This window comes from Rhinopithecus bieti, unplaced genomic scaffold (assembly GCF_001698545.2).
Source record: "Rhinopithecus bieti isolate Rb0 unplaced genomic scaffold, ASM169854v2 scaffold_50877, whole genome shotgun sequence".
Classification (NCBI taxonomy): Eukaryota; Metazoa; Chordata; class Mammalia; order Primates; family Cercopithecidae; genus Rhinopithecus; species Rhinopithecus bieti.
In genome coordinates, this window is record NW_016821745.1 from 2,740,377 (window position 1) to 2,759,163 (window position 18,787).

The window sequence follows — 18,787 nt, forward strand, 5'->3', positions numbered from 1 at the left end:
AGGTGAGGGCACGGGGAGAAGACGGCAGCTAAGCTGAGGAGAGAGGCCCCAGGCAGAAGCAGCCCTGCCCACACCTAGATCTCGGGCTGCGGCCGCCAGGACTGGGAAACTCAGACGCCCGCTGCTGGGCCCCCTGGCCCGCGGAGCTGTGTTGTGGCTGCGGAGCTGACAAGGATACGGATCCTCCCTGGCTTTGCCTGAGGTCGCCCGTGAAGTCCATTTACCCGCCCCGTCTTGCCGGTCCCCAGGCCCCCGGGGACGGGTTCCCCTTTGGCTTCTTGCAGTAGCTGCAGCCCTGGAAGCTGCTGGGAGGAGGCGGCTGGGGCTGGGCAGGGCTCGGAGCTGACTTCCTGTCACCTGCGCGAGCTGCACAAAAGTCCCAAAGGCCACCCTTTCTACGCGTGCTGATGGTCACTCCGCAATTCCTAGGCACTGATTTTGTGTCTGGGAAGATCACCGTGGCCCCCACGAACAAAAGCTGCTGCTCTCCTGGGGCCCCCTGGAACCAAAGGCCCCAGAGAACCTGTGGGGCTTCCAGAGGCAGGCCCGGCGCTGGGTGGAGAGGCGACGAGCAGGGCACCCGACCCCTGCGCCGCGGTGGGAATGCGGGGAGCACGGCCCCCCGGGGGCCCCCGTCCCTCGCGGCGCACCCGAGCCTGACCCCGGAGCTCCCTGCACCGCCAGCCTGCACGCGACTCTCTCCGAGCTGATTTCTGCGGCTCCCGCTGCCCTTGGCTGGCTCACTGGTTCTTTCGAAGCCTGTCCGAGTGTCCCCCAGCCCCCCGGACCCCGCTCCATCTCTCCTCGAAAGAGGAAGCCAAGAGTTGGTTCGCAGCCCCTCTCGGCGCCACGCTAGCCCGGGAAGTGTTTTCACCTCCCCGGGCTCCTCAGGCTGCCTTTGCAACTCACAGCCCCAGAGCGTGCGATCTTCCTCCAGGCACCAGGGCCCAGCCCAGCCGGGAGGCCGCGGAGACCGCGCCAGAGCTGGGCCTTTGCTGCCATCTGCTGGCGGCTCTCGGATGACACGTTGAAGGCCCGAGGAGTGGCCTCCCCGGGCCGGTCCAGTTCAAGCTCAGCAGGGGACAAGGCCTGAACTCTGCATTCCTGAGCAGCTCCGGGGGAAGCCCAGGTGCTGGCCACGTGACAGTTCCGCTGCGCTCAGATCTCGGACTGCGGAGGCCGACCTAGGAGTTTCCGCTGCTTGGAAACCTGTGGCCGCATGGCCTGGTCTGGGTTTCACAGGTTTGGCCTCTTGGGGACCCTCTGGCCGACCATCTCATTTCCCTTTGGCTGAAGCCCAAGAGGTTCCTGCGACCTGTTCAGGGTCACAGCGCTGGTTCCTGAATGATTGGGAAGAGATGCACCCCTTCCACTGCCCAGAAATGTTTTCCAAAGACTGTTCGAGAAAGGTAAGTTGGCGGACAGAGAGCAATGCCGGGTGGGGAGAGGCCACTGCAGGGTGAGAGGAGAGGCCACATGAGCCGGGAGGAGATTCTCAGGGGTGAACAGGGCTCAGAACCCACCCAAGGACGCCAGCCACCTTCTGTCTCCGTCCTGCTGCATAGAGGTCGTTTTTGCAGCTGTAGAAATTTGTCACATTTCTGTGTGTGTCAAAAACCAATTTGTACCAGTCGACAAATTCAAAAGCAGGTGCTTTCAATTGTCCTTGGCACTTGAAAAAACTAACTTTCCTGTGATTCAGACCCACTTGTGTCCCTGCTAATTTTATATTTCCGATGTCGAGTTCACTTCAGCTGTTCCTGAGATCGCTGTGTGTCTAAATAGGAGGGAAGCTGTACACAAATGTCTCTGCTGTCAAAGACAACAGGGTCGTGTTGGAGACACAATTTTGGAAGGAGTTTTCTTGGCAAACCCATTTTCCTCCAGCTTGGGGGTTTAACATTTTTTTTCTTCTACCATCTGCTCCCTTGAGGCTTGGAAAGGCCTGAGCTCAAAAGCTCAGACCCGAGGGTGCTGATGAGCCGCACCTGGTCCCTGGAGGGCTGCCAGCACTCCTCAGTGTCAGCTTCACTCTTTATGGTCATTGCTCCACATTCTTTTTTCTTTTTTTTTCTTTTTTTTGAGATAGAGTTTCACTCTGTTGCCCAGGCTAGAGTGCAATGGCATTATCTCGGCTCACTGCAACCTCCACCTCCCAGGTTCAAGCAATTCTCCCACCTCAGCCTCCTGAGTAGCTGAGATTACAGGCACCTGCCACCACACCCAGCTAAGTTTTTGTATTTTTAGTAGAAACGGGGTTTCGCCATGTTGGCCAGCCTGGTCTCAAACTCTTGACCTCAGTTGATCCACCTGCCTCAGCCTCCCAACGTGCTAGGATTACAGGTGTGAGCCATTGTGCCCAGCCTGCTCCACATTCTTGTAGTGTGCAAGGTGGTGTCGTTAGCCAGAGATCTATAATCAGGAAACGGGCGAGTGACTGGTTGGTGCTGAATCTAGCAACTTGATGTCACATGGCAGGTTATTTATCTGTGGTCATCGTGCTCGGGTGGACAGCTGGTTAGGCACAAGACAGGGTAGTACAGTGAGGCAGCCCACCGTACACTCCTTTCTGTGTGAGACTCACAGAAAGACACTGTTTCTGGGGCCACAAGATTTCAGTCTAGCTGGGGAAATGGAAACCACTCCAAGAGCAATTAGCAAGAAAAACGAACGTCATTATGTGCTGACCATGGAGTGCTGAGCTGATGACACTGGAAGACATGGCCCAATGACAAGAACAAAACCTGACCCCGTGTTGCAGATAAAAGGTACAGGGACCTGCAGCCTGTTTCTCTGGCCCTGCCCAGGCTGTCAGGAACAATCAGATTAACATCAGCTGCTGCTCAGATTCCATTATCTGATATCAAGCCGCTGTGCTGCTGGTCATTGAGCTGCAGTTTGCAATTTTCTAAAATTAAAAATAAAGGCCTTTGGTTTTGTATGTGATCCCTGGGCTGGGGTTTGAGGGAGAACTGGAGCCTCAGGATGTGCTCAGGCCCACAGGGATCTGCAGAAGTGTCTCAGTTCTCCAGCCCCTGAGGGCAGCTTTGTGGGCCAGGCCAAGGGAATTCATGGGGCCAATGAGGCTGTCCAGACAGATGGTCTCCTGTGTGTTAGGGGAGGCAGGTGACTAGCATTTGGGATTGTATTAGTTACCTATTGCTGTGTAACATACAACCCCAATACTTAGAAGCTTAACACCACAAACACTTATTATCTCCCAGTGTCTGAGGGCCAGGAATCTGGCTGAGGCTTGATTGGGTGGCTCTGGCCCAGGCTGTCTTGGGAGTTTGCAGTCAGGCTCTCAGCAGGGGCTGCAGTTATCTCAGGGCTCTGCAAGACATGCTGCTCAGGGCCCTCTGCTTAAGTGGCAGCTGGGTTTCCCCAGAGTTAGTGATGAGAGAGAGACATTCAGGCAGACAGAGACATATACACACACACACAGGAGAGACAGAGACTGGGGAGAAAGAAAAGGAAAGGAGAGATGGAGAGAAAGAGAGGAGAGCGGGGAAAGACCAAGCACCAGCCTTAGAAGCCACAGGCTCTTATTACCTCCTCTCAGTTCAGCACTGACATGTGGTCACTGCTGGTCACTCCAACCAGCCCTTGTGCATTGTGGAAGGGGCCTCCACAAGGGTGAGCACCAGGAGGGGGATCTCAGGGGACCAGCTTGGAGGCTGGACACCACAGGGATCTTGGGCCAAACTACAGGATAGGGCTGAAGTTCAGGACTGACTGTTACAAGGCCACCAGGTCATAGCCCCTCTGTGCAGTCACAAGCCAGTGCACCAAGACAGCAGGGTTTGCAGCAGAGAAAGAGTTTCGTGGCGGCAGGACTCCAAGTGAGGAGACGGGAGGATACCCTCAAATCCATCTCCCTTGGGAGTTCTGGGCTGGGGTTGTTGAGGAGGGTGAGGGACTGGGAAACTGGGGTGCTTGATTGTTTGAGGTGAGGAGGATGAAGTCATCAGGAGGTGGAAACTGCATTCTCTGCTGGGGGCTTAGCTTCCCATAGAGTCCTTCAGACCAGCTGGCGTCAGTAGTTGCAGTGGTACACAGGAACTGAAAGGAGATCTCGGAGAAATGTTAACAAAACTTAACATTTCATAATTTCAACTTGTTGTCTATAGAGCAGTTCAAGGCATCTGTAATCTATGCCAGGCTTTATGTGATTCTGGGGTGAGAGGCAGCAAATGGTGATGAGGAAAGGACTGCAGAGCAGGCTGACCCAGTGATTCATGCTGAGTGTGTTGCAGCTTGGTCTATTTTCCTTTTTCCTCCTCCCCTCAGCCCTGATGAACTTTATAAAGTTCACAGGGACAGTTTCTGACTGGGTGGCTAATCCAGGGTCCAGCAGTCCAAGCTCTGCAGTGGGGCCTGGGCCAAGAGGAATGTGGGTGTGGGGATGCTGGTGCCAGCATGGGCTCCTCCTGGGCTGCAGGGATGGTGCATAGGTTGGAGACGGAGCCTGTGTTGAGAAGGGGCAGAGATGTTCTCTGACCACACTACTAGACCCGCGTCCTGCTATCTGCCTGTTGTGGGTGCCAAGCACTCGTCCATCTGGGCAAGTCCACAGGGACAGGGATGGTTCTGTGATGGCCCCTTGAGACAACAGGAAACTGTGGTGGGTGTGCACAGAGCCAGGAGACGGTGTGGCCCTGTGGCCTCCAAGGGGCTCCCACCCAGCAGGAGGGATGGACAGGTAGAGCCTCTCCCTCTGCCCCCGCCCCACTCTGGCCACACAGGGCTCCCTGGCATTCTGGGGTTGTGCTGGGGAGGCACTCCCTTTGGGCCATGAACTTGGGGTTCCTCTGCCTGGAGCCCCCTTCCCAGGCATCTGTACCACACAGTCCCTCCCCTCAGGGCTTTGTGTAGCCTCCAGTTTCTCAGCAGGGTTCCCCTGACTCCTCTATGAGAATGATGCCTCCACCTCAGCCCAGCCCCTCCACATGCTCTGCTCTCCCTCTGTGTGAGTCACCCTTTCAGGCAATAGATTTCTCATATGTGTTGTCGATCTGTCCCCACTGGAATCCATCTGTGCAGGGCCCCGGCTTCTCTGTGCCGAGCGCTGCCACACTGTGCTCAGTGCCCAGGGCTGCGCCGGGCACAGATGCTGGGGCGTGAACTGGTAGTGGCAGGTGGGGAGTCAGAGGGGCCCATCTGGCTCTCATGCCACCCGGGTCTTGGCCTTCCACGGTGCCTCAGGGACCCCATTTTTAGCATCAGAGCTGGGAATGACCGTCCCTCTCAGGAAGGCAGGGCTGGCCTCCCAGCTCCAAACCACCTGACAAGTGGCTACAGGTGACATTCAGTTTAGTCAGGATTGAATGAACTCTCACAGCAGGAACCCTGTGCGTCAGGGGATGTAATTCCCACTTTCCGAATGAGGAGACTCAGGCACAAAGTCACTAAGTAGTTTCTCCAGACCCCATTATACAGGAGGAGTGAGTCAGGATTCGTGCGGAGGTCTGACTTCCAAAGCCAGGATCCGGTTTGAAAAGCGGTTCTCTTCCTGCTGAATCCTAGTGTGGTGACCATACACGGAGCTGTGGGAGTTTCCTCACCTGCTTCCCCTCTCCCCAACACGCTCCAGACCTTGGAGGCCCCAACACCCATTGAGAAATGCCTGGGCTTTTTGCTCCTGGAAGTGCGGTGCCTCCCTGGTGCCACCTCCTGTGGTCGTCCCGCTGAGATGTGGGAGCACGTGACACAAACCCTTCCCGTGACTGTCCCTCTCCAGTCCCTGCAGTGCCAGGGAGCAGCATCACCAGGGCTGAGGCTGTGCGTTCTGTGATGTCTTCTGGCCCTACCCCTGTGGCAGGAGCAGGGCTGACTCATGGAGGAACCTGTCCATTGGTCTTATGTGGGTACCTGCAGTTTCCATGAAAATGGACAGCATCTCTTGGTGCATCTGTGCCCAGCATCTGAGAACTGATGGGGAGAGATGGGCATGGGCACATGGACGGGTTCCAGGGCCTCCTGAGCTAGCATTCTGGCTCCAGACCCAACTTTGTTCTGAGGACTGGGTCAGATAATTACATGAGTGGAGACAGTGGCTCACTGAGCTCCTGTGTGAAGCTGTGGGGCCCCAGGAGCACCACAGGCCAGGGGCCTTGTGCTCATGTTTAAATCCTTTGCCACGTAATCGCAGGTGGATTGGTGAGTCGTTAAGGCCAGCGTAGTGAGAAAGGACCTCTCCAAAGAGCGTCATGAAGACTCCACATCCAGGTGTCTCTGGAGGAAAGATGCTTACACGGGGCCACCGTCCCTCTGCAGAGCCCAAGCCCTATACACCCTGCTGACCCCAGGCACGGCCTGAGCGAGGTCCCTGGATGCCTTCCAATCCCAGAGGAAAAGGGGCGGGAGAGGCATCGCTTGACTCTTTCTTCAATTTACACAAAGCAGGAAAGATATTTAGCAAACCAGGCATCACATTCTGAACATGTTCGACAGAGAGACAGGCCCAAATACGCTCTGCTAATGTTATGACTCTTGATTAACCCAGTTTATCAGTGTCTGATTCAGAGCAGCCCCAGAGAGAACTCTTTCTGCAAAGAAGAGAGGCTTCCGCAGAGCATGTCTTCCTGGAGGACCCTCTAGGCCAGCAGCCCCCACAGCCTCCGCGCAGCACCGCAGCCCTCCCATTTACACGTCAGTCCTCCGGGAGCACGGGTCAGCGAGAGACGGGGTCCTTTCCACAGTGATGGCAAATTCCTGCTCTGGAGGAAAAAAGCAGCTTTTTCTCCAACAGAAGTGAACCCAGGCTGTCCCACGGTGGCGGGTTGTGGGATTCTGGGTGCCCCCAGCCCCTCCGGCTCACTGCCCCGCTGGGCCCTTGCATGGCTGGGGCGAGCCAGCTCTCTGCCTGTGTCGCTGTCCCTGCCCGTACGGATCATTCCTGCCCGTAAATCCACGGTGACTCCATTGGTGTGATTTTTCTCCAGGGGCCTCTGAGCTCCTTGTGGAAAAGGACGGTGTCTTCTTTGCCTGTTTGTTTCTAGTTTGGGTTGCAGTGCTGTGCTCCAGGCAGATGCTCAATGCATATTTGCTGAATAAACGAGTGAATGAACAGTAAGGGGAACTCTGAATTGTACCCTCAGCTCCTTCCCACAGCAGAACGAGGAGGTTGGACTGCACACGGCGAGGATGCCACGTGGCCCAGAATTCCAGGAGGGAGGTCTCCGGCTGTCGTTTACACCGGCGACAAGTGTTCCCAGGTACACAGAGCTGCGGAGTAACTGTGAGATTCCGGGCCTCTCTTTCCTTCTGACTCTGGTTAAATGCCTCAGTGACCTGAGAGTTGCTGGCTGTCTCCAGCTTCCCAGGTCATGCCTACACTCGCTGTGTCAGTCAGGACAACCTAGCAAACGCTGCAGTGACAAGGGACCTGCAGGGCTTAGAGCCTTAATGAGGGTTTCCTTCCCACCTGTGGTCCCTGCTCCCCAGTGCCGGCTGGGGGCTCTGCTCCGCCTTCTCTGGGAAGGACTGACCGAGTCACCATCGGGATGGCTGACAGTTTTGTGGCTGAGAGAAAGAGACACTGGAGGCTGTGGAACAACCACTGAGATGTTCCAGCTCAGGGTCTGTCCCACGACTCCCATCACAAGGCAGTGTCTGGAAATGGTTCTTCAACCACAGTGGCCAGGGAGTGCCACCCTCCCACAGGGCCTGGAAGGATCAGGCCAAGCAGCCCCACTCACCGTCACTCTTGCCCCGCCCCGTCTCCTAGCACCCAGCTGGGATGGCCGTCGAGCAGTGCCCTTGGACTCTGCTCTGGATAATGACCTTCTCACTATGGCGACTTAAGCCAGCCCCTGTCCCTACACACTTCGGCGCACTCCCACCTCCGCCCTGGGCCAGGTCCCCATCCACTCTCCTCTTCACCTGTGTGGACCCATCCTGGCCTCACCGCTGCTGGGGTAGGGGCTTGTCTTCACACCCTCTCCAGGTGGCTTGGCTGTCTGTTTCCCTGTTTTCTTTCTTTGTTTCTTTCTTTCTTTTTTTTTTTTTTTTTGAGGAGTCTCACCCTGTTGCCCAGGCTGGAGTGCAGTGGTGTGATCTTGGCTCACTGCAATCTCCATCTCCTGGGTTCAAACGATTCTCTTGCCTCAGCCTCCTGAGTAGCTGGGATTACAGGCATGCACCACCACACCCAGATAATTTTTGTATTTTTAATAGAGATGGGGTTTCACCATGTTGGCCAGGCTGGTCTCAAACTGCTGACCTCAGGTGATCCACCTGCCTCGGCCTCCCAGACTGCTGGGATTAGAGGCGTGAGCTACTGTGTCCAGCCCTCTCTTTCTCTATTCTAAGGTGAGATTGGTCCTGAGGGCAGCCCTGTGCTGGGTCTGGGATGGGATTTTGCCTGCTTTACAGACCTGCTACTGCCGCATGGATGCTGGCAGAAGACATGAGATCCCTGGTCAGAGACTGGGCACCTTGTTACTCCCCACACAGCAGGCAGCATGACCATTGCATATTTGTGTCACTTTCCCCGGCCCCCAGGTGCCCGGGGTGGTGCAAGCTGCCCGGGTGGATGCTGCTCATTTGGTAGGTCGCATCACAGGACGGGGATAGCTGAGGGTAAGTCATGTTCTAGCAAGCAGAATCGGGTGGCTTTTTGGCCCAAAGAAAGGCATGATCCCATTTCTCAAGGTGACTCGCCGCAAGCCGAATCGTGAGAAGTGGCCAGAGCGAGGAGTGGCCAGGGCCCCGAATTTGTGGCTCGCCCAGCCAGCTGCGTAGGCGTGTGCAGACCCATGTTGGAGGCAGTCTTCCTACACATCCCGGACCATGATTACTTCCGGTCTTCCTGCAACTTCCCTTAAATCTCTTGAGCCTGTCTGTTTTATTACTCCAATTTTCCTTTTAGCCTTTAGGTCACAAAGTTCATAGTTGGACAAAATCATATTTATTACAGAATCTGATACTGATGATGTGATACATCATCACCAGATGATGGTTTCAGCCTGATTCTTGTAGCAAAACGGACTCTTAGGTTCCTCACATGCTGGCAAGGGGACAGGACACTTGGAAGAGCCTGGTATTGGGGTGCAGCTGGACCTCACAGGACCTGGAATGGAATTCGAGACCTGCTCTGCCACCTGCTGTGTGCTGGGTGGGACCCTCCCATGCACCCCACCGCACCCCACCCCACCCAGCCACCACCCATCACCGGAGCAGCTTGTCCGGGTCTGTTCACCACCTATGAGATGGCCTGACTTGAAGATATTGCTCAGGTAAGGACAGGGGCATTGCTCCCAGGAAGGCGTCACAGGGAACTCAGTCCTCCCAGGAAGGCGTCACAGGGAACTCAGTGCTCCCAGGAAGGCGTCACAGGGAACTCAGTGCTCCCAGGAAGGTGTCACAGGGAACTCAGACAGTGGACTGAGGCGGGGGCAGCCCACAAGGAGAAACTGAGTCTGGGGTGGCTGGGGCCATCGGAGACGAGCACCCGAGTGAAAACACCAGCCCAGGGAGACAGACTACCTGACTCTTGGAGGTCCCAGAGTTCCCAGGCACCTGAGGAGCTGGAGGCAATGATGGTGCGGGGCCAGAGAGGTGGTGGCAGGAATGGGGAGCATGAAGGGCCTCAGGGGACCAGGGCTGTGCTGTTTCCTGACTGGTGTGGGGCACCCCAGTGTCCAGGGGTGGAGATGGGAAATGAAGCTAAATGCAGTGGCGTCCTCGGGTCTGTGCGAGGAATTGACAGGTGGTGACCCCACAACGCTGCAAACCAAGGAGGGCTCCCAGCCAGGGGTTCCCGGCTTTCCTGGGTTAGAAAGTGGAGACACGAATGTCCCCTGGGCAGTGCTCCGTGTCCTGTCCCAGTGTTGGCCCCTCGGTGCTGAGGCCATGGGGCAGTCCCTGGCAGGGACAAGCACCTGCGGCAGAGGTCAGGGCCTGGCAGAGTGGGGACAAGGCGAGGATGGGGCGGGGTGGGGCTTCACTCCCACAGTCAGGCTTTAGGGCACAACCCAGAAGAAGTGTAGGTGCCAGAGAGAGGAGGGGCGGAGGAGGTGCAGGTGGGCCAGGGCTGCCTGCTGAGGGACTCCAGTGTCTGTATATTCAGAGGTAGGGGGTGGGCTAGCTCAGAAAGTCTGGGAAGGGGTGAGGGACAGAGAGAGATAAGAGAGAGGGAGGGAAGGAAGCAGGCAGGGGAGAGAGGGGGAAAAAGGAAGGAAGGGAGGAGGGAGAGACGGAGAGGGAGCTGGGGTGCAAGCGCCCCCGGTTAGAGCCTTCAGAGCAGCGGCAGACTGTGTGCCCAGTCCTGCAGGGGCACAGGCACTCTTGTTTCAGAGGCTATGACTGGTTGAAAAGGCTGGGGTAGGAGGTGCGGCAGAGACAGGTGGGTCAGACCAGGCAGGAGAGAGCTCAAGGGAGGAGCTGGACCAGCTGCAGCTTCTACAAACCATGCCAGCTTCTCCACACATGGCCCTAGTGCTTGTCCCTACCCTTCCAGTCAACAGCAGGCCTGGGGTGGTCCCTGGCACCTCCAGGATTCCTACCAAGGTGGGTGTCAGAGACCCCTGAGGAAGAGAAAGACAGAGTCGCAGATTCCGTGAGCTGAGGATGGGGCAGCCGTGGGCCATACACCCCAGGCAGGAGCCTGGAGCCTGCAGTGACCACACAGGGAGCCGGAAGGGGGCCCAGGAAGAGGGAAGGGAGATGGGTGGGCGTGGGCGTGGGGAGGCCCCAGGTATGGAGCCGGAGGGTCTGGAAGCCGAGGTTGGCATGACCCCAGGGTGGGGAAGCCAGGGGTGCAGGACCTCCACTACCACCGGATTCCCACCTTTCTGAGCCATGTGCCTTCAGTGATGGATTCTGATCTGGGAATGGCGTCCAGCATGGAGCATTCACTGTTTCTGCTCTTTCCTTCTACCTTGTATTCCCCTAGACTGTGCTGAAGATCTCACAGTGATCACTTAGGTGCACCAGGAAGGTCGTTAACAAGTTCTTCCAAACCTCTGCGTGAGTCCTTTTGACTCAAGTGTGTTCCTGGTCTCTCTTCAGCCCCTCAGTCTTCAAAACAGGGAAGGCGAAAGGGCAGACTGTCCTTCTGCCTCTGCAGCCATCATGCTGTTCAGGAGAATAGCACCCATTCCCTGGTGGCCTGCATCGACTCCTCCTTCATCCCTGACATCATGTCACTGTGATTCCTGCAATGGCAAAGGGACCCCAGATGCAGGGCCACCCCTTGCTTCGCGTGGGGCGTGAGCTGCATGAGGATGTCTGGCATGTCCTAGAGTTTCAGGGGAGTCCCAGTCCCATCCTAGCTTTGCTGAACTTTGATCCTTGCCCAGAAAATGATAACAAAATTTAAATCTACCCCCAAGGCTGTTGTGAGGATTTAGAGCTAATGCATGTGAAGAGTAAGGTGCATGTCTCACCACCCTGTGAATGCTCCAGAATGTTCTAGAATGTTCTTACCATCACTCCTTGTCATCTGGGGCGTGTGTGGGTTAATCAATTGTGATGGCCCATGCCCGTGGCTCTGTGCTCTTTTCCCAGGAAGAGAAACTGCAGTTGAGCAGGGCCACCGTGAATGAGGAAACCCTGTCCACCCATCCAGGGTCGACATGCCGTGAGTGGTTCCTGCATGCTGGAGAAATCAACGCACTCTCTCCCGCCTCGGGGTGTGCTGAAAGGCAGGTGACAGTGGCGTTATAAAATTGGAGGGGTGCCCTGTCACCTCCAGACAACATACAACTCACTTGCACATTAAGCCCAACTGGCCACAGGTCACCTGAGCCCCACCTCAGGAGGGGTCACTGGTGGGTCAAGATACTGGGTTTGAAAATCACTTTTCCAGTCAAATTCTCTCTCTTGCTCCACAGAGGACTTGGAGGCTGGGGTTTGATGCCTGAGAATGGGCAGCATCTTTCTCACGGGAGTGAAAGAACCAGCGAGGCAGCTCCACAGGCGGCCCCCCAGGCATGGGTGGGGCAGGACAGGAGGGAGGAGGGGCAGCCAAGGACCTGGGAATGCAGGCCCCATGGCAGCCGCAGTGGCCCCGGGAGGGCTGGCAGTGCCACCTCCTGCAGGGTGGGTGTGAAGGGGAGAGTTTGCCAATCAGGAATGAGACCTTCCCCAGCTTCCAGGGTGTGCCCCTCCCTCTCTCCTCCGTCCTCCCCGCTGTGGAAGGATGTCTGGGAGGACAGGTCACCCTGTCACCTGTTTGCTTCACATCCGTTCCCCTTCGTGTGGCAGATCTCCCTGCAGGAGTGGAAAGGGTGGCAGTGCTGCTTTTCAGGGCCAGGGAAAAGCGTAGGAACCCAAACAGGTAGAGTGGGAAATGGCGTTCGCCACTGTCTGCCCCAAGCCTTTGTGTTACCAAGAAGAAGAACAGGGTGGGAGGCCGAGGTGGTTGCTCAAGGTCACCAAGAGGGTGAGTGGGGGAAGGCGGACCCCCAACCCAGTCTCCTCCCCTGGCAGAGATCAGGGGTGTGAAGAGGGTCCAGATGGGGAAGGGGTGTGGAAGAGTGGGATCAGGTGTTCCTTGTGCACACTGTCGGTGGGAAAGTGGACCAGGGCAGCCACCATGGGGAATGCTGCGGACGTTCCTCAAACATTTAAAAATAGAAGTGCCTACCACCCAGCCATCCCAATGCTGGGTATTGACCCAAAATAATTGCAGTCAGTATTTTGAAGAGGTGTCTGCACCCCAAGTTCATTGCAGCACTATTCACAATAGCCAAGTAGTGCAAGCAACCTCCATGTCCATCAACAAATGAATGCATAAAGAGTCCGGGCCATCACCACACCACGGAGTACTACTCAGCCATGAAAAAGAGGAAACCCGGTCATTAGTGACAGCATGGATGAGCCCAGAGGACATTATGTTACATGAGGTAAGCAGAAAGGCAGACACTGCACGGTCTCCCGTCTACAAGGAATCTGAAACAGTCAAGCTCATAGAAGCAGCGAGGAGGAGGGTGGGGGTCTCCAGGGCTGGAGAAGGGGAAGCAGGGGTAGAATACAGTTTCCATTATGCACGACGAGTAGGTTCCAGAGATCTGCTGTTCAACACAGTGCGTCTACTTAACACTAATCATGAGAAAAGATCGGCTGCTCTCAGGAGCACCTGCTTCTGGGTCTGATGGGCAGTCCTGAAGCTGGTTCCCGGAATCGGACCTGAGCTGTACGGGAGGCGCTGGTGCAGCTCGGCCCCAGCTGCTGTGCCTGCAGTGGGTCCCTAGGAGGCTCAGAGCGGGAAGAGGTGGAGGGCAGGGCTGGCTCGTCCTGAGCCCGGGAGGCTCAGTATCCAGGACCCATAACCACTGTAAGGGGCTGGGAGCATCGTTTAATTTCCATTAAAATCTAAAGAAAAAAATTAATGTTTACACTGAAGAAGCTTTTAACATATAATATTAATAACCATAATTACTAACATAACAGTAATAATATCATCTTTATATCACCGCAGTCATAAAATATAATTTTAAACAATTTTTATGGAGGAAGAAATCCAAGAAAGTGACTGGCACCCCGACCCAGGTCTAGCCTTGGATCCACTCCCATGGTCCGTCTGGCCTGGAGCTGGCCCTTTAATCTCTCCGCCTCCCTTGCATCTTGTAGAATGAGGATGACTTTGCCCTGACCTTCTTCCCTTGCTCCGGTGTGTGTGCCGTGGGTGACATTGCAGCCGGGCAATGGGGCAGGGCTGCTTTGTGTCTGCACGTGACTCTCAAGTCTCCCTAAGCTGCTTTCTTTCTCTCGCAGGCCCAGGACAGGGGTTCTCACCCCACAGGTGGAGGCGTTGTGGGATACAATACAGAATGACCTGTTATATTTGAATTTCAGATGAACACAAATAACTTTTTAGGATACATGTGTCCCCACATGACAGGAGATGGACTAAAAAATTATTTGTAATATATGTGAAATTCACACTTAACTGGGTGTCTTGTGTTTTCATTTGTTGCCTTTGGCAACCATACATTTAGAGACGTTTTTGATTGTCAAGACTTCGGGATGGGGGTGCCCCTGGCATTTAGTGGGTGGAGGTCAGGGACGCTGCCACACATCCCACAGTGCCCAGGACAGAAACGTCTGCCGTGCCCGAAAACTGCTGTCTACAAGCAGAGGTGACAGGCGAAGGTACCGTCTGTCCTTACTTGAGTTCTTTCCTTCGGAGGCAGGGGATGAGACCGTGTGGCGCCCACGGCCCCGCCAATCTCCGTGAGGCCACGACTGAAGCTGGAAAGGCCTGGCGTGGAAAAGGCCTCACCCTGCTCCTGTCTGAGGGTTCAGCTCTGCCTGTGCAGGCCCCAGTCAGGACGTGGGGTGTCTCCTGGGTTCCCGCAGGTGCCGTAGGGCCTGAGCTGCCATCCGACCTTGCCCTGCCAGCACCCACGGACGTGACAGGCTTGTTCTTGAACGCCAGGGCCACAGCGGTGCCCTTCCTTCCCTCGCAGGGGCGGGTTCCACGCTCACCCCTTCTGGCCCACAGCGCTCCCTGCTGGTCATTTGGTCGAAGCCGCTTTAGTTCACTTGCTCCTTCATGCACATCACCACCAAACTCCCTTTGGCCCTTGTGGTTTAATTCATCTGGTGACTTTACTCAGTTAAGCCACAAGAGCGTGCATGTCCTGATCTTAAATAAAACTATCTAAGTGGCAGCTCATTAATCCAAGAGTAGCTGTTTTAGTCAGGGTTCTCCGGGAAACAGAACCGTTAGGGTGGTTCTCTCACATATATGAGAGAGGGATTAATTTTAAGAAATTGGTTTTCATGCCTGTAATCCCAGCACTTTGGAAGGCGGAGGCAGGTGGATCACCTGAGGTCAGGAGTTTGAGACCAGCCTGACCAACATGGTGAAACCCCATCTCGACTAAAAATACAAAATTAGCTGGGTGTGGTGGTGTGTGCCTGTAATCCCAGCTACTCAGGAGGCTGAGGCAGGAGAATTGCTTGAACCCAGGAGGCAGAGATTGCACTGCACTCCAGCCTGGGCGACAGGGTGAGACGCTGTCTCAAAAAAGGAAAAAGAAAAAGAAATTGGTTTATGTGGTTGTGGAGGCTGGTAAAATCTGCAAGGTAGACCAGCAGGCTGGGGACCCAAGGAAGGGCTGGTGCTGTAGCTCGGGTCCAAAGGCTGTGGACTGGCAGGACTCTCTCTTCTTTGGGGAGGTCAGTCTTTTCTCTGGAGGCCTCAGCTGATTGGATGAGCTCCTCATACACTATGGAGGGTGATCTGCTTGATGCAACACTACTGATTTCAGTGTCAACCTCATCTAGAAAATATTTTCACAGTAACATCTAGAGTGATGTGTAACCAAATATCTGGGCACTGTGGCCTAGCCAAATTGTCAGGAACAATTAGCCATCACTATGCCTGTTTGTTATTCTACACTGTGCTTCTGTCCACAGCAGCAGGGCAGTGTGCAAGGTGCCCACCAGCTGACTGCTGTCCCTGGAGTACGTCCTCACGGATGAGAGTAGCCGGTGGTCACTTTGGAGAGCAGTGGTCCTGCCGGAGAGAACAGGACCACAGGCAGGAAGTTTCACCGAGGACAGAGCCGGGCAGTGTCTGGAGCCTGAGGGGCATGGTGGCCGGGCGTCAGCGAGTTCTGGAAACAGGTATCCCATGAGGTGGGAGCGCCCAGAGGGAACAGCGGGGCTGTGGTGTGGAGCCTGCAGTGGCTGGAGCTTCTGTCCTGCAGAGTCAGGGATGAGATGTCTTCCCCTCCTTCCTGGCCTCAAGCCCATCGGTGTCTCTCCAGTCCCACCACCTTGCTGGCTCCAGGTCTCACCAACTCCTCCCCAGCAGCCTCAAGGAGCTGCTTCCGACGTCAGGGCTTTTCCAGGGTGTCGCATCCCCCCAGCTCCAGCTGAGCCCTCCTTGCTCCCACCTCCTGAGCTGTACTCCTCAGCCTGCTGTCTTAGGCCTCCAGGGCCTGGGAAAGACATCCACAGTTTACAGGGCATCTCCTCAGAAACCTAACTCACAGTCTCAGATGGGGGCTTTTTCTTTGTTTTCTCGAGATTGCTCATTTGGGCTGTAAACAACAAGCTGGGCGCGGTGGCTCACGCCTGTAACCCCAGCACTTTGGGAGACCGAGGTGGGCGTGTTGCCTGAGGTCAGGAGTTTGAGACCAGTCTGGCCAACATGGTGAAACCCCATCTCTAGTACAAAATACAAAAATATTAGCTGGGCTTGGTGGCATGCGCCTGTAATCCCAGCTACTCGGGAGGCTGAGGCAAGGGAATTGCTTGAACCAGGCAGGTGGAAGTCGCAGTGAGCCGAGATTGCACCACTGCACTCCAGCCTGGGTGACAGAACGAGACTCTGTCTCAAAAAAAAAAAAGACACAAGCCCAAGTATGGCAAGCATGAATGACTAACTCTGCAGACCAGGCCGCAGGACGGCTGACACCATCAGGAAGGACAGAGCCCTGGAGAGTCCAGGAGGCCCTTCCTGGGAGGACCAGGGACACAGTAAGGCCCTATCCCAAGTTCACCCACAGGGCCATCCACGCCATAGCCGCAAGCTGCCTCAGAGACACAGGCCCTCCCGCCCCAGCTGCTCCTTCCTCCCCCCACCCAGGAGGCCCTGCTGTTGTGCTGGAATGGTGCTCCTCAAAACATCTGCTGAGCCCTAACCCATGGCACCTCCAAATTGGACCTTCCTTGAAGACAGGGTCTGACCAGGGGTGATCAAGTTGAAATGTGGTCAGCAGGGTGGGTGCTAACTCCCTATGACTGCTGTCCTTACAAAAAGGGGGAATTAGGACAGAGACAGACCCGCACAGAGGGAAAGTGCCACGGAGATAGGACTGCTGTCCTTATGAAAAGGGGGAATTAGGACAGAGACAGACCCACACAGAGGGAGAGTGCCACGGAGATATGACTGTGTCCTTATGACAAGGGGGAATTAGGACCCAGAGGCAGACCTGCACAGAGGGAGAGTGCCACGGAGAGTGTGGAGAGACCCAGCCACAATCCAGGGAGCCCCCCACCATCCCTAGGGGAAGAGCGCAGGGTTGGGGGACAGGCCCTTCCCTAGTGCTCTCAGAGGGAGCCTGGCCCCGCCCACACCTTGATCTCGGACCTCAGTCTCCAGAAGCATAGGATCATAAAATTCTGTTGTTGAAGTCTCAGGTTTGGGGTGCTTTGTTATGGCAGGGGCACCCCTGCACCCTCCCTCCTCATCCCTGCTCCCATCTCCTTCTCCAAGTCTGTCTGGTCTGCTGAGCGCTAGGAGCTCCACCAGGCTTCCCCTCCTTCTGGATGACTCAGCCTTAACCAAGGCCTGACCACCCACCTGGATGGGGAGGGGAGGGCACGGGGAGAGACAAGGAGGGAGAGAAGGCAGGAGCGAGGGAGAGATGGGGAAAAGACAAAAGAAGGGGAGAAGGGGAGAAGAGAGATGGGGACAGAGATAGAGAGAGTGGACAGAGAGAGGAGAGAAAGACGACTGGAAAGAGAGAGAGAGAGACTGGGGTGATCAGGGTTGGGGGGCGGAGTGTCCGGGCCTGGGAGCTCAGCCCTAAATCTGATGCTTTATAACAATGTAACTTTGAAGTAGTGGACTAGCCCCCTGTGCCTGGTGACTGAATAACTGAAGAAATGTTTGCAGGGCTGGTGTAGAGGGCTAGCAGCTGAGGCCTGCTCTGATATGTATGAAGACTGATAATTGATGCCTGAGCCGGCAGCGTGGCGGTGTGAGACTCCTGACCCCAGAGTCTGGGGGCCTAGGACGCTCTCTTCATGGCGTTTAACTTCCACTGTGCTCCCCAGGCAGCCTCTGCCGGCTGCTGAACTCAGTAGCATTCCTTGAGGCTGCGGTGTCTGAAAGTGCCCCAGGAGTGGGGGCGTGGAGCTCAGCTTCAGGGTGGGATTCCAGGAGCATGGAAATGTGGGGTGGTCCCACCCAATGTGGAGCTAGGACCCCCACATCCTCTTGCAATTCATTCTGTCTGTGTCCCTCCAGTTGCTCAGAACTGCCACGTGAGCCAGGCGCTGTTGATAGGGGAAGGAGGGGTGAGGTACAGGGGAAATACACTGTCTCCCTGACCCCAGGAGCTTGTCATTTGGGTGGGAAAAAGTCAGTTTCCATTTGTGGAAGTGCCTGCCCGATGCCACAGAAGAAAACGTGTCCAGGATGGAGGGTGTGTGTTTGTCAACTCCTTGGGTGGCATTCTCTGGCCATCCTAGAACCCCTGCCCCGTGGACTAATAACCGGTGTCAGCTGGAGTTAACCGGTGTCAGCCGGTGCCTGATGGAGAATGTCACACCTACTCACTGGAAATGGGCAGGAAGGGGTTTCGCTTCCCAACTCCATTTTCAGTGACGACAGCTCGGGTGTTTGACGTTGGCCATGGCGGAAACACGTACACCACAGAGATCGACAGACTCTATGGGTCGGGATTTTCTTTTCTTTTGTTTTTCTCTCCTTTTGTTTTCTATTAGGAAGGCCGATGCCAGCATGCCACTGAGAAGGTCATCGAAGTCCAGCTCAAGGTCATCAAAACCCACGGTTGCTGCAGTCATAGAAGAGGACCCCAAGCAGTGGATTAGTTCTGCCTCCTTCCGCCAAGCGAGTAAACATCTCATTCACAGAACAATCGACTTTCAGACAATATTAAGATTTCCATAAAAATGGCTATTTGGAAAAGCACACATCTGCTAATATATCTGAAACATAAAACTCCAGCAGTCTTGGTGCAGTTAAAAACAGAATTTGGAGACATTCGTGGGGCCTGTTTCTCTATTAGTCAATGAATTCATCATATTTATATATTTATGAGCTGGGCTTGGGGGCTCATACCTGTAATCCCAGCAC

The 18,787-nt window shown here is 55.5% G+C and overlaps 1 protein-coding gene and 1 long non-coding RNA gene across 2 annotated transcripts; both read left to right on the top strand.

Moving 5' to 3' along the window:
* The first annotated feature begins 1,061 nt into the window (after positions 1-1,061).
* Positions 1,062-8,019, top strand: LOC108521016 (uncharacterized). Its single transcript, XM_017860590.1, has 2 exons — positions 1,062-1,409; positions 7,101-8,019. Exons 1-2 carry the CDS (start codon positions 1,345-1,347, stop codon positions 7,804-7,806), a joined length of 771 nt encoding a protein of 256 aa, XP_017716079.1. The 5' UTR covers positions 1,062-1,344; the 3' UTR covers positions 7,807-8,019.
* A 201-nt stretch (positions 8,020-8,220) lies between these two features.
* On the top strand, positions 8,221-18,787 carry LOC108521017 (uncharacterized). The gene is made up of 5 exons (XR_001883100.1): positions 8,221-9,239; positions 10,898-10,971; positions 11,512-12,851; positions 15,373-15,582; positions 18,415-18,787. It is a non-coding gene; the product is annotated as an uncharacterized LOC108521017 (long non-coding RNA).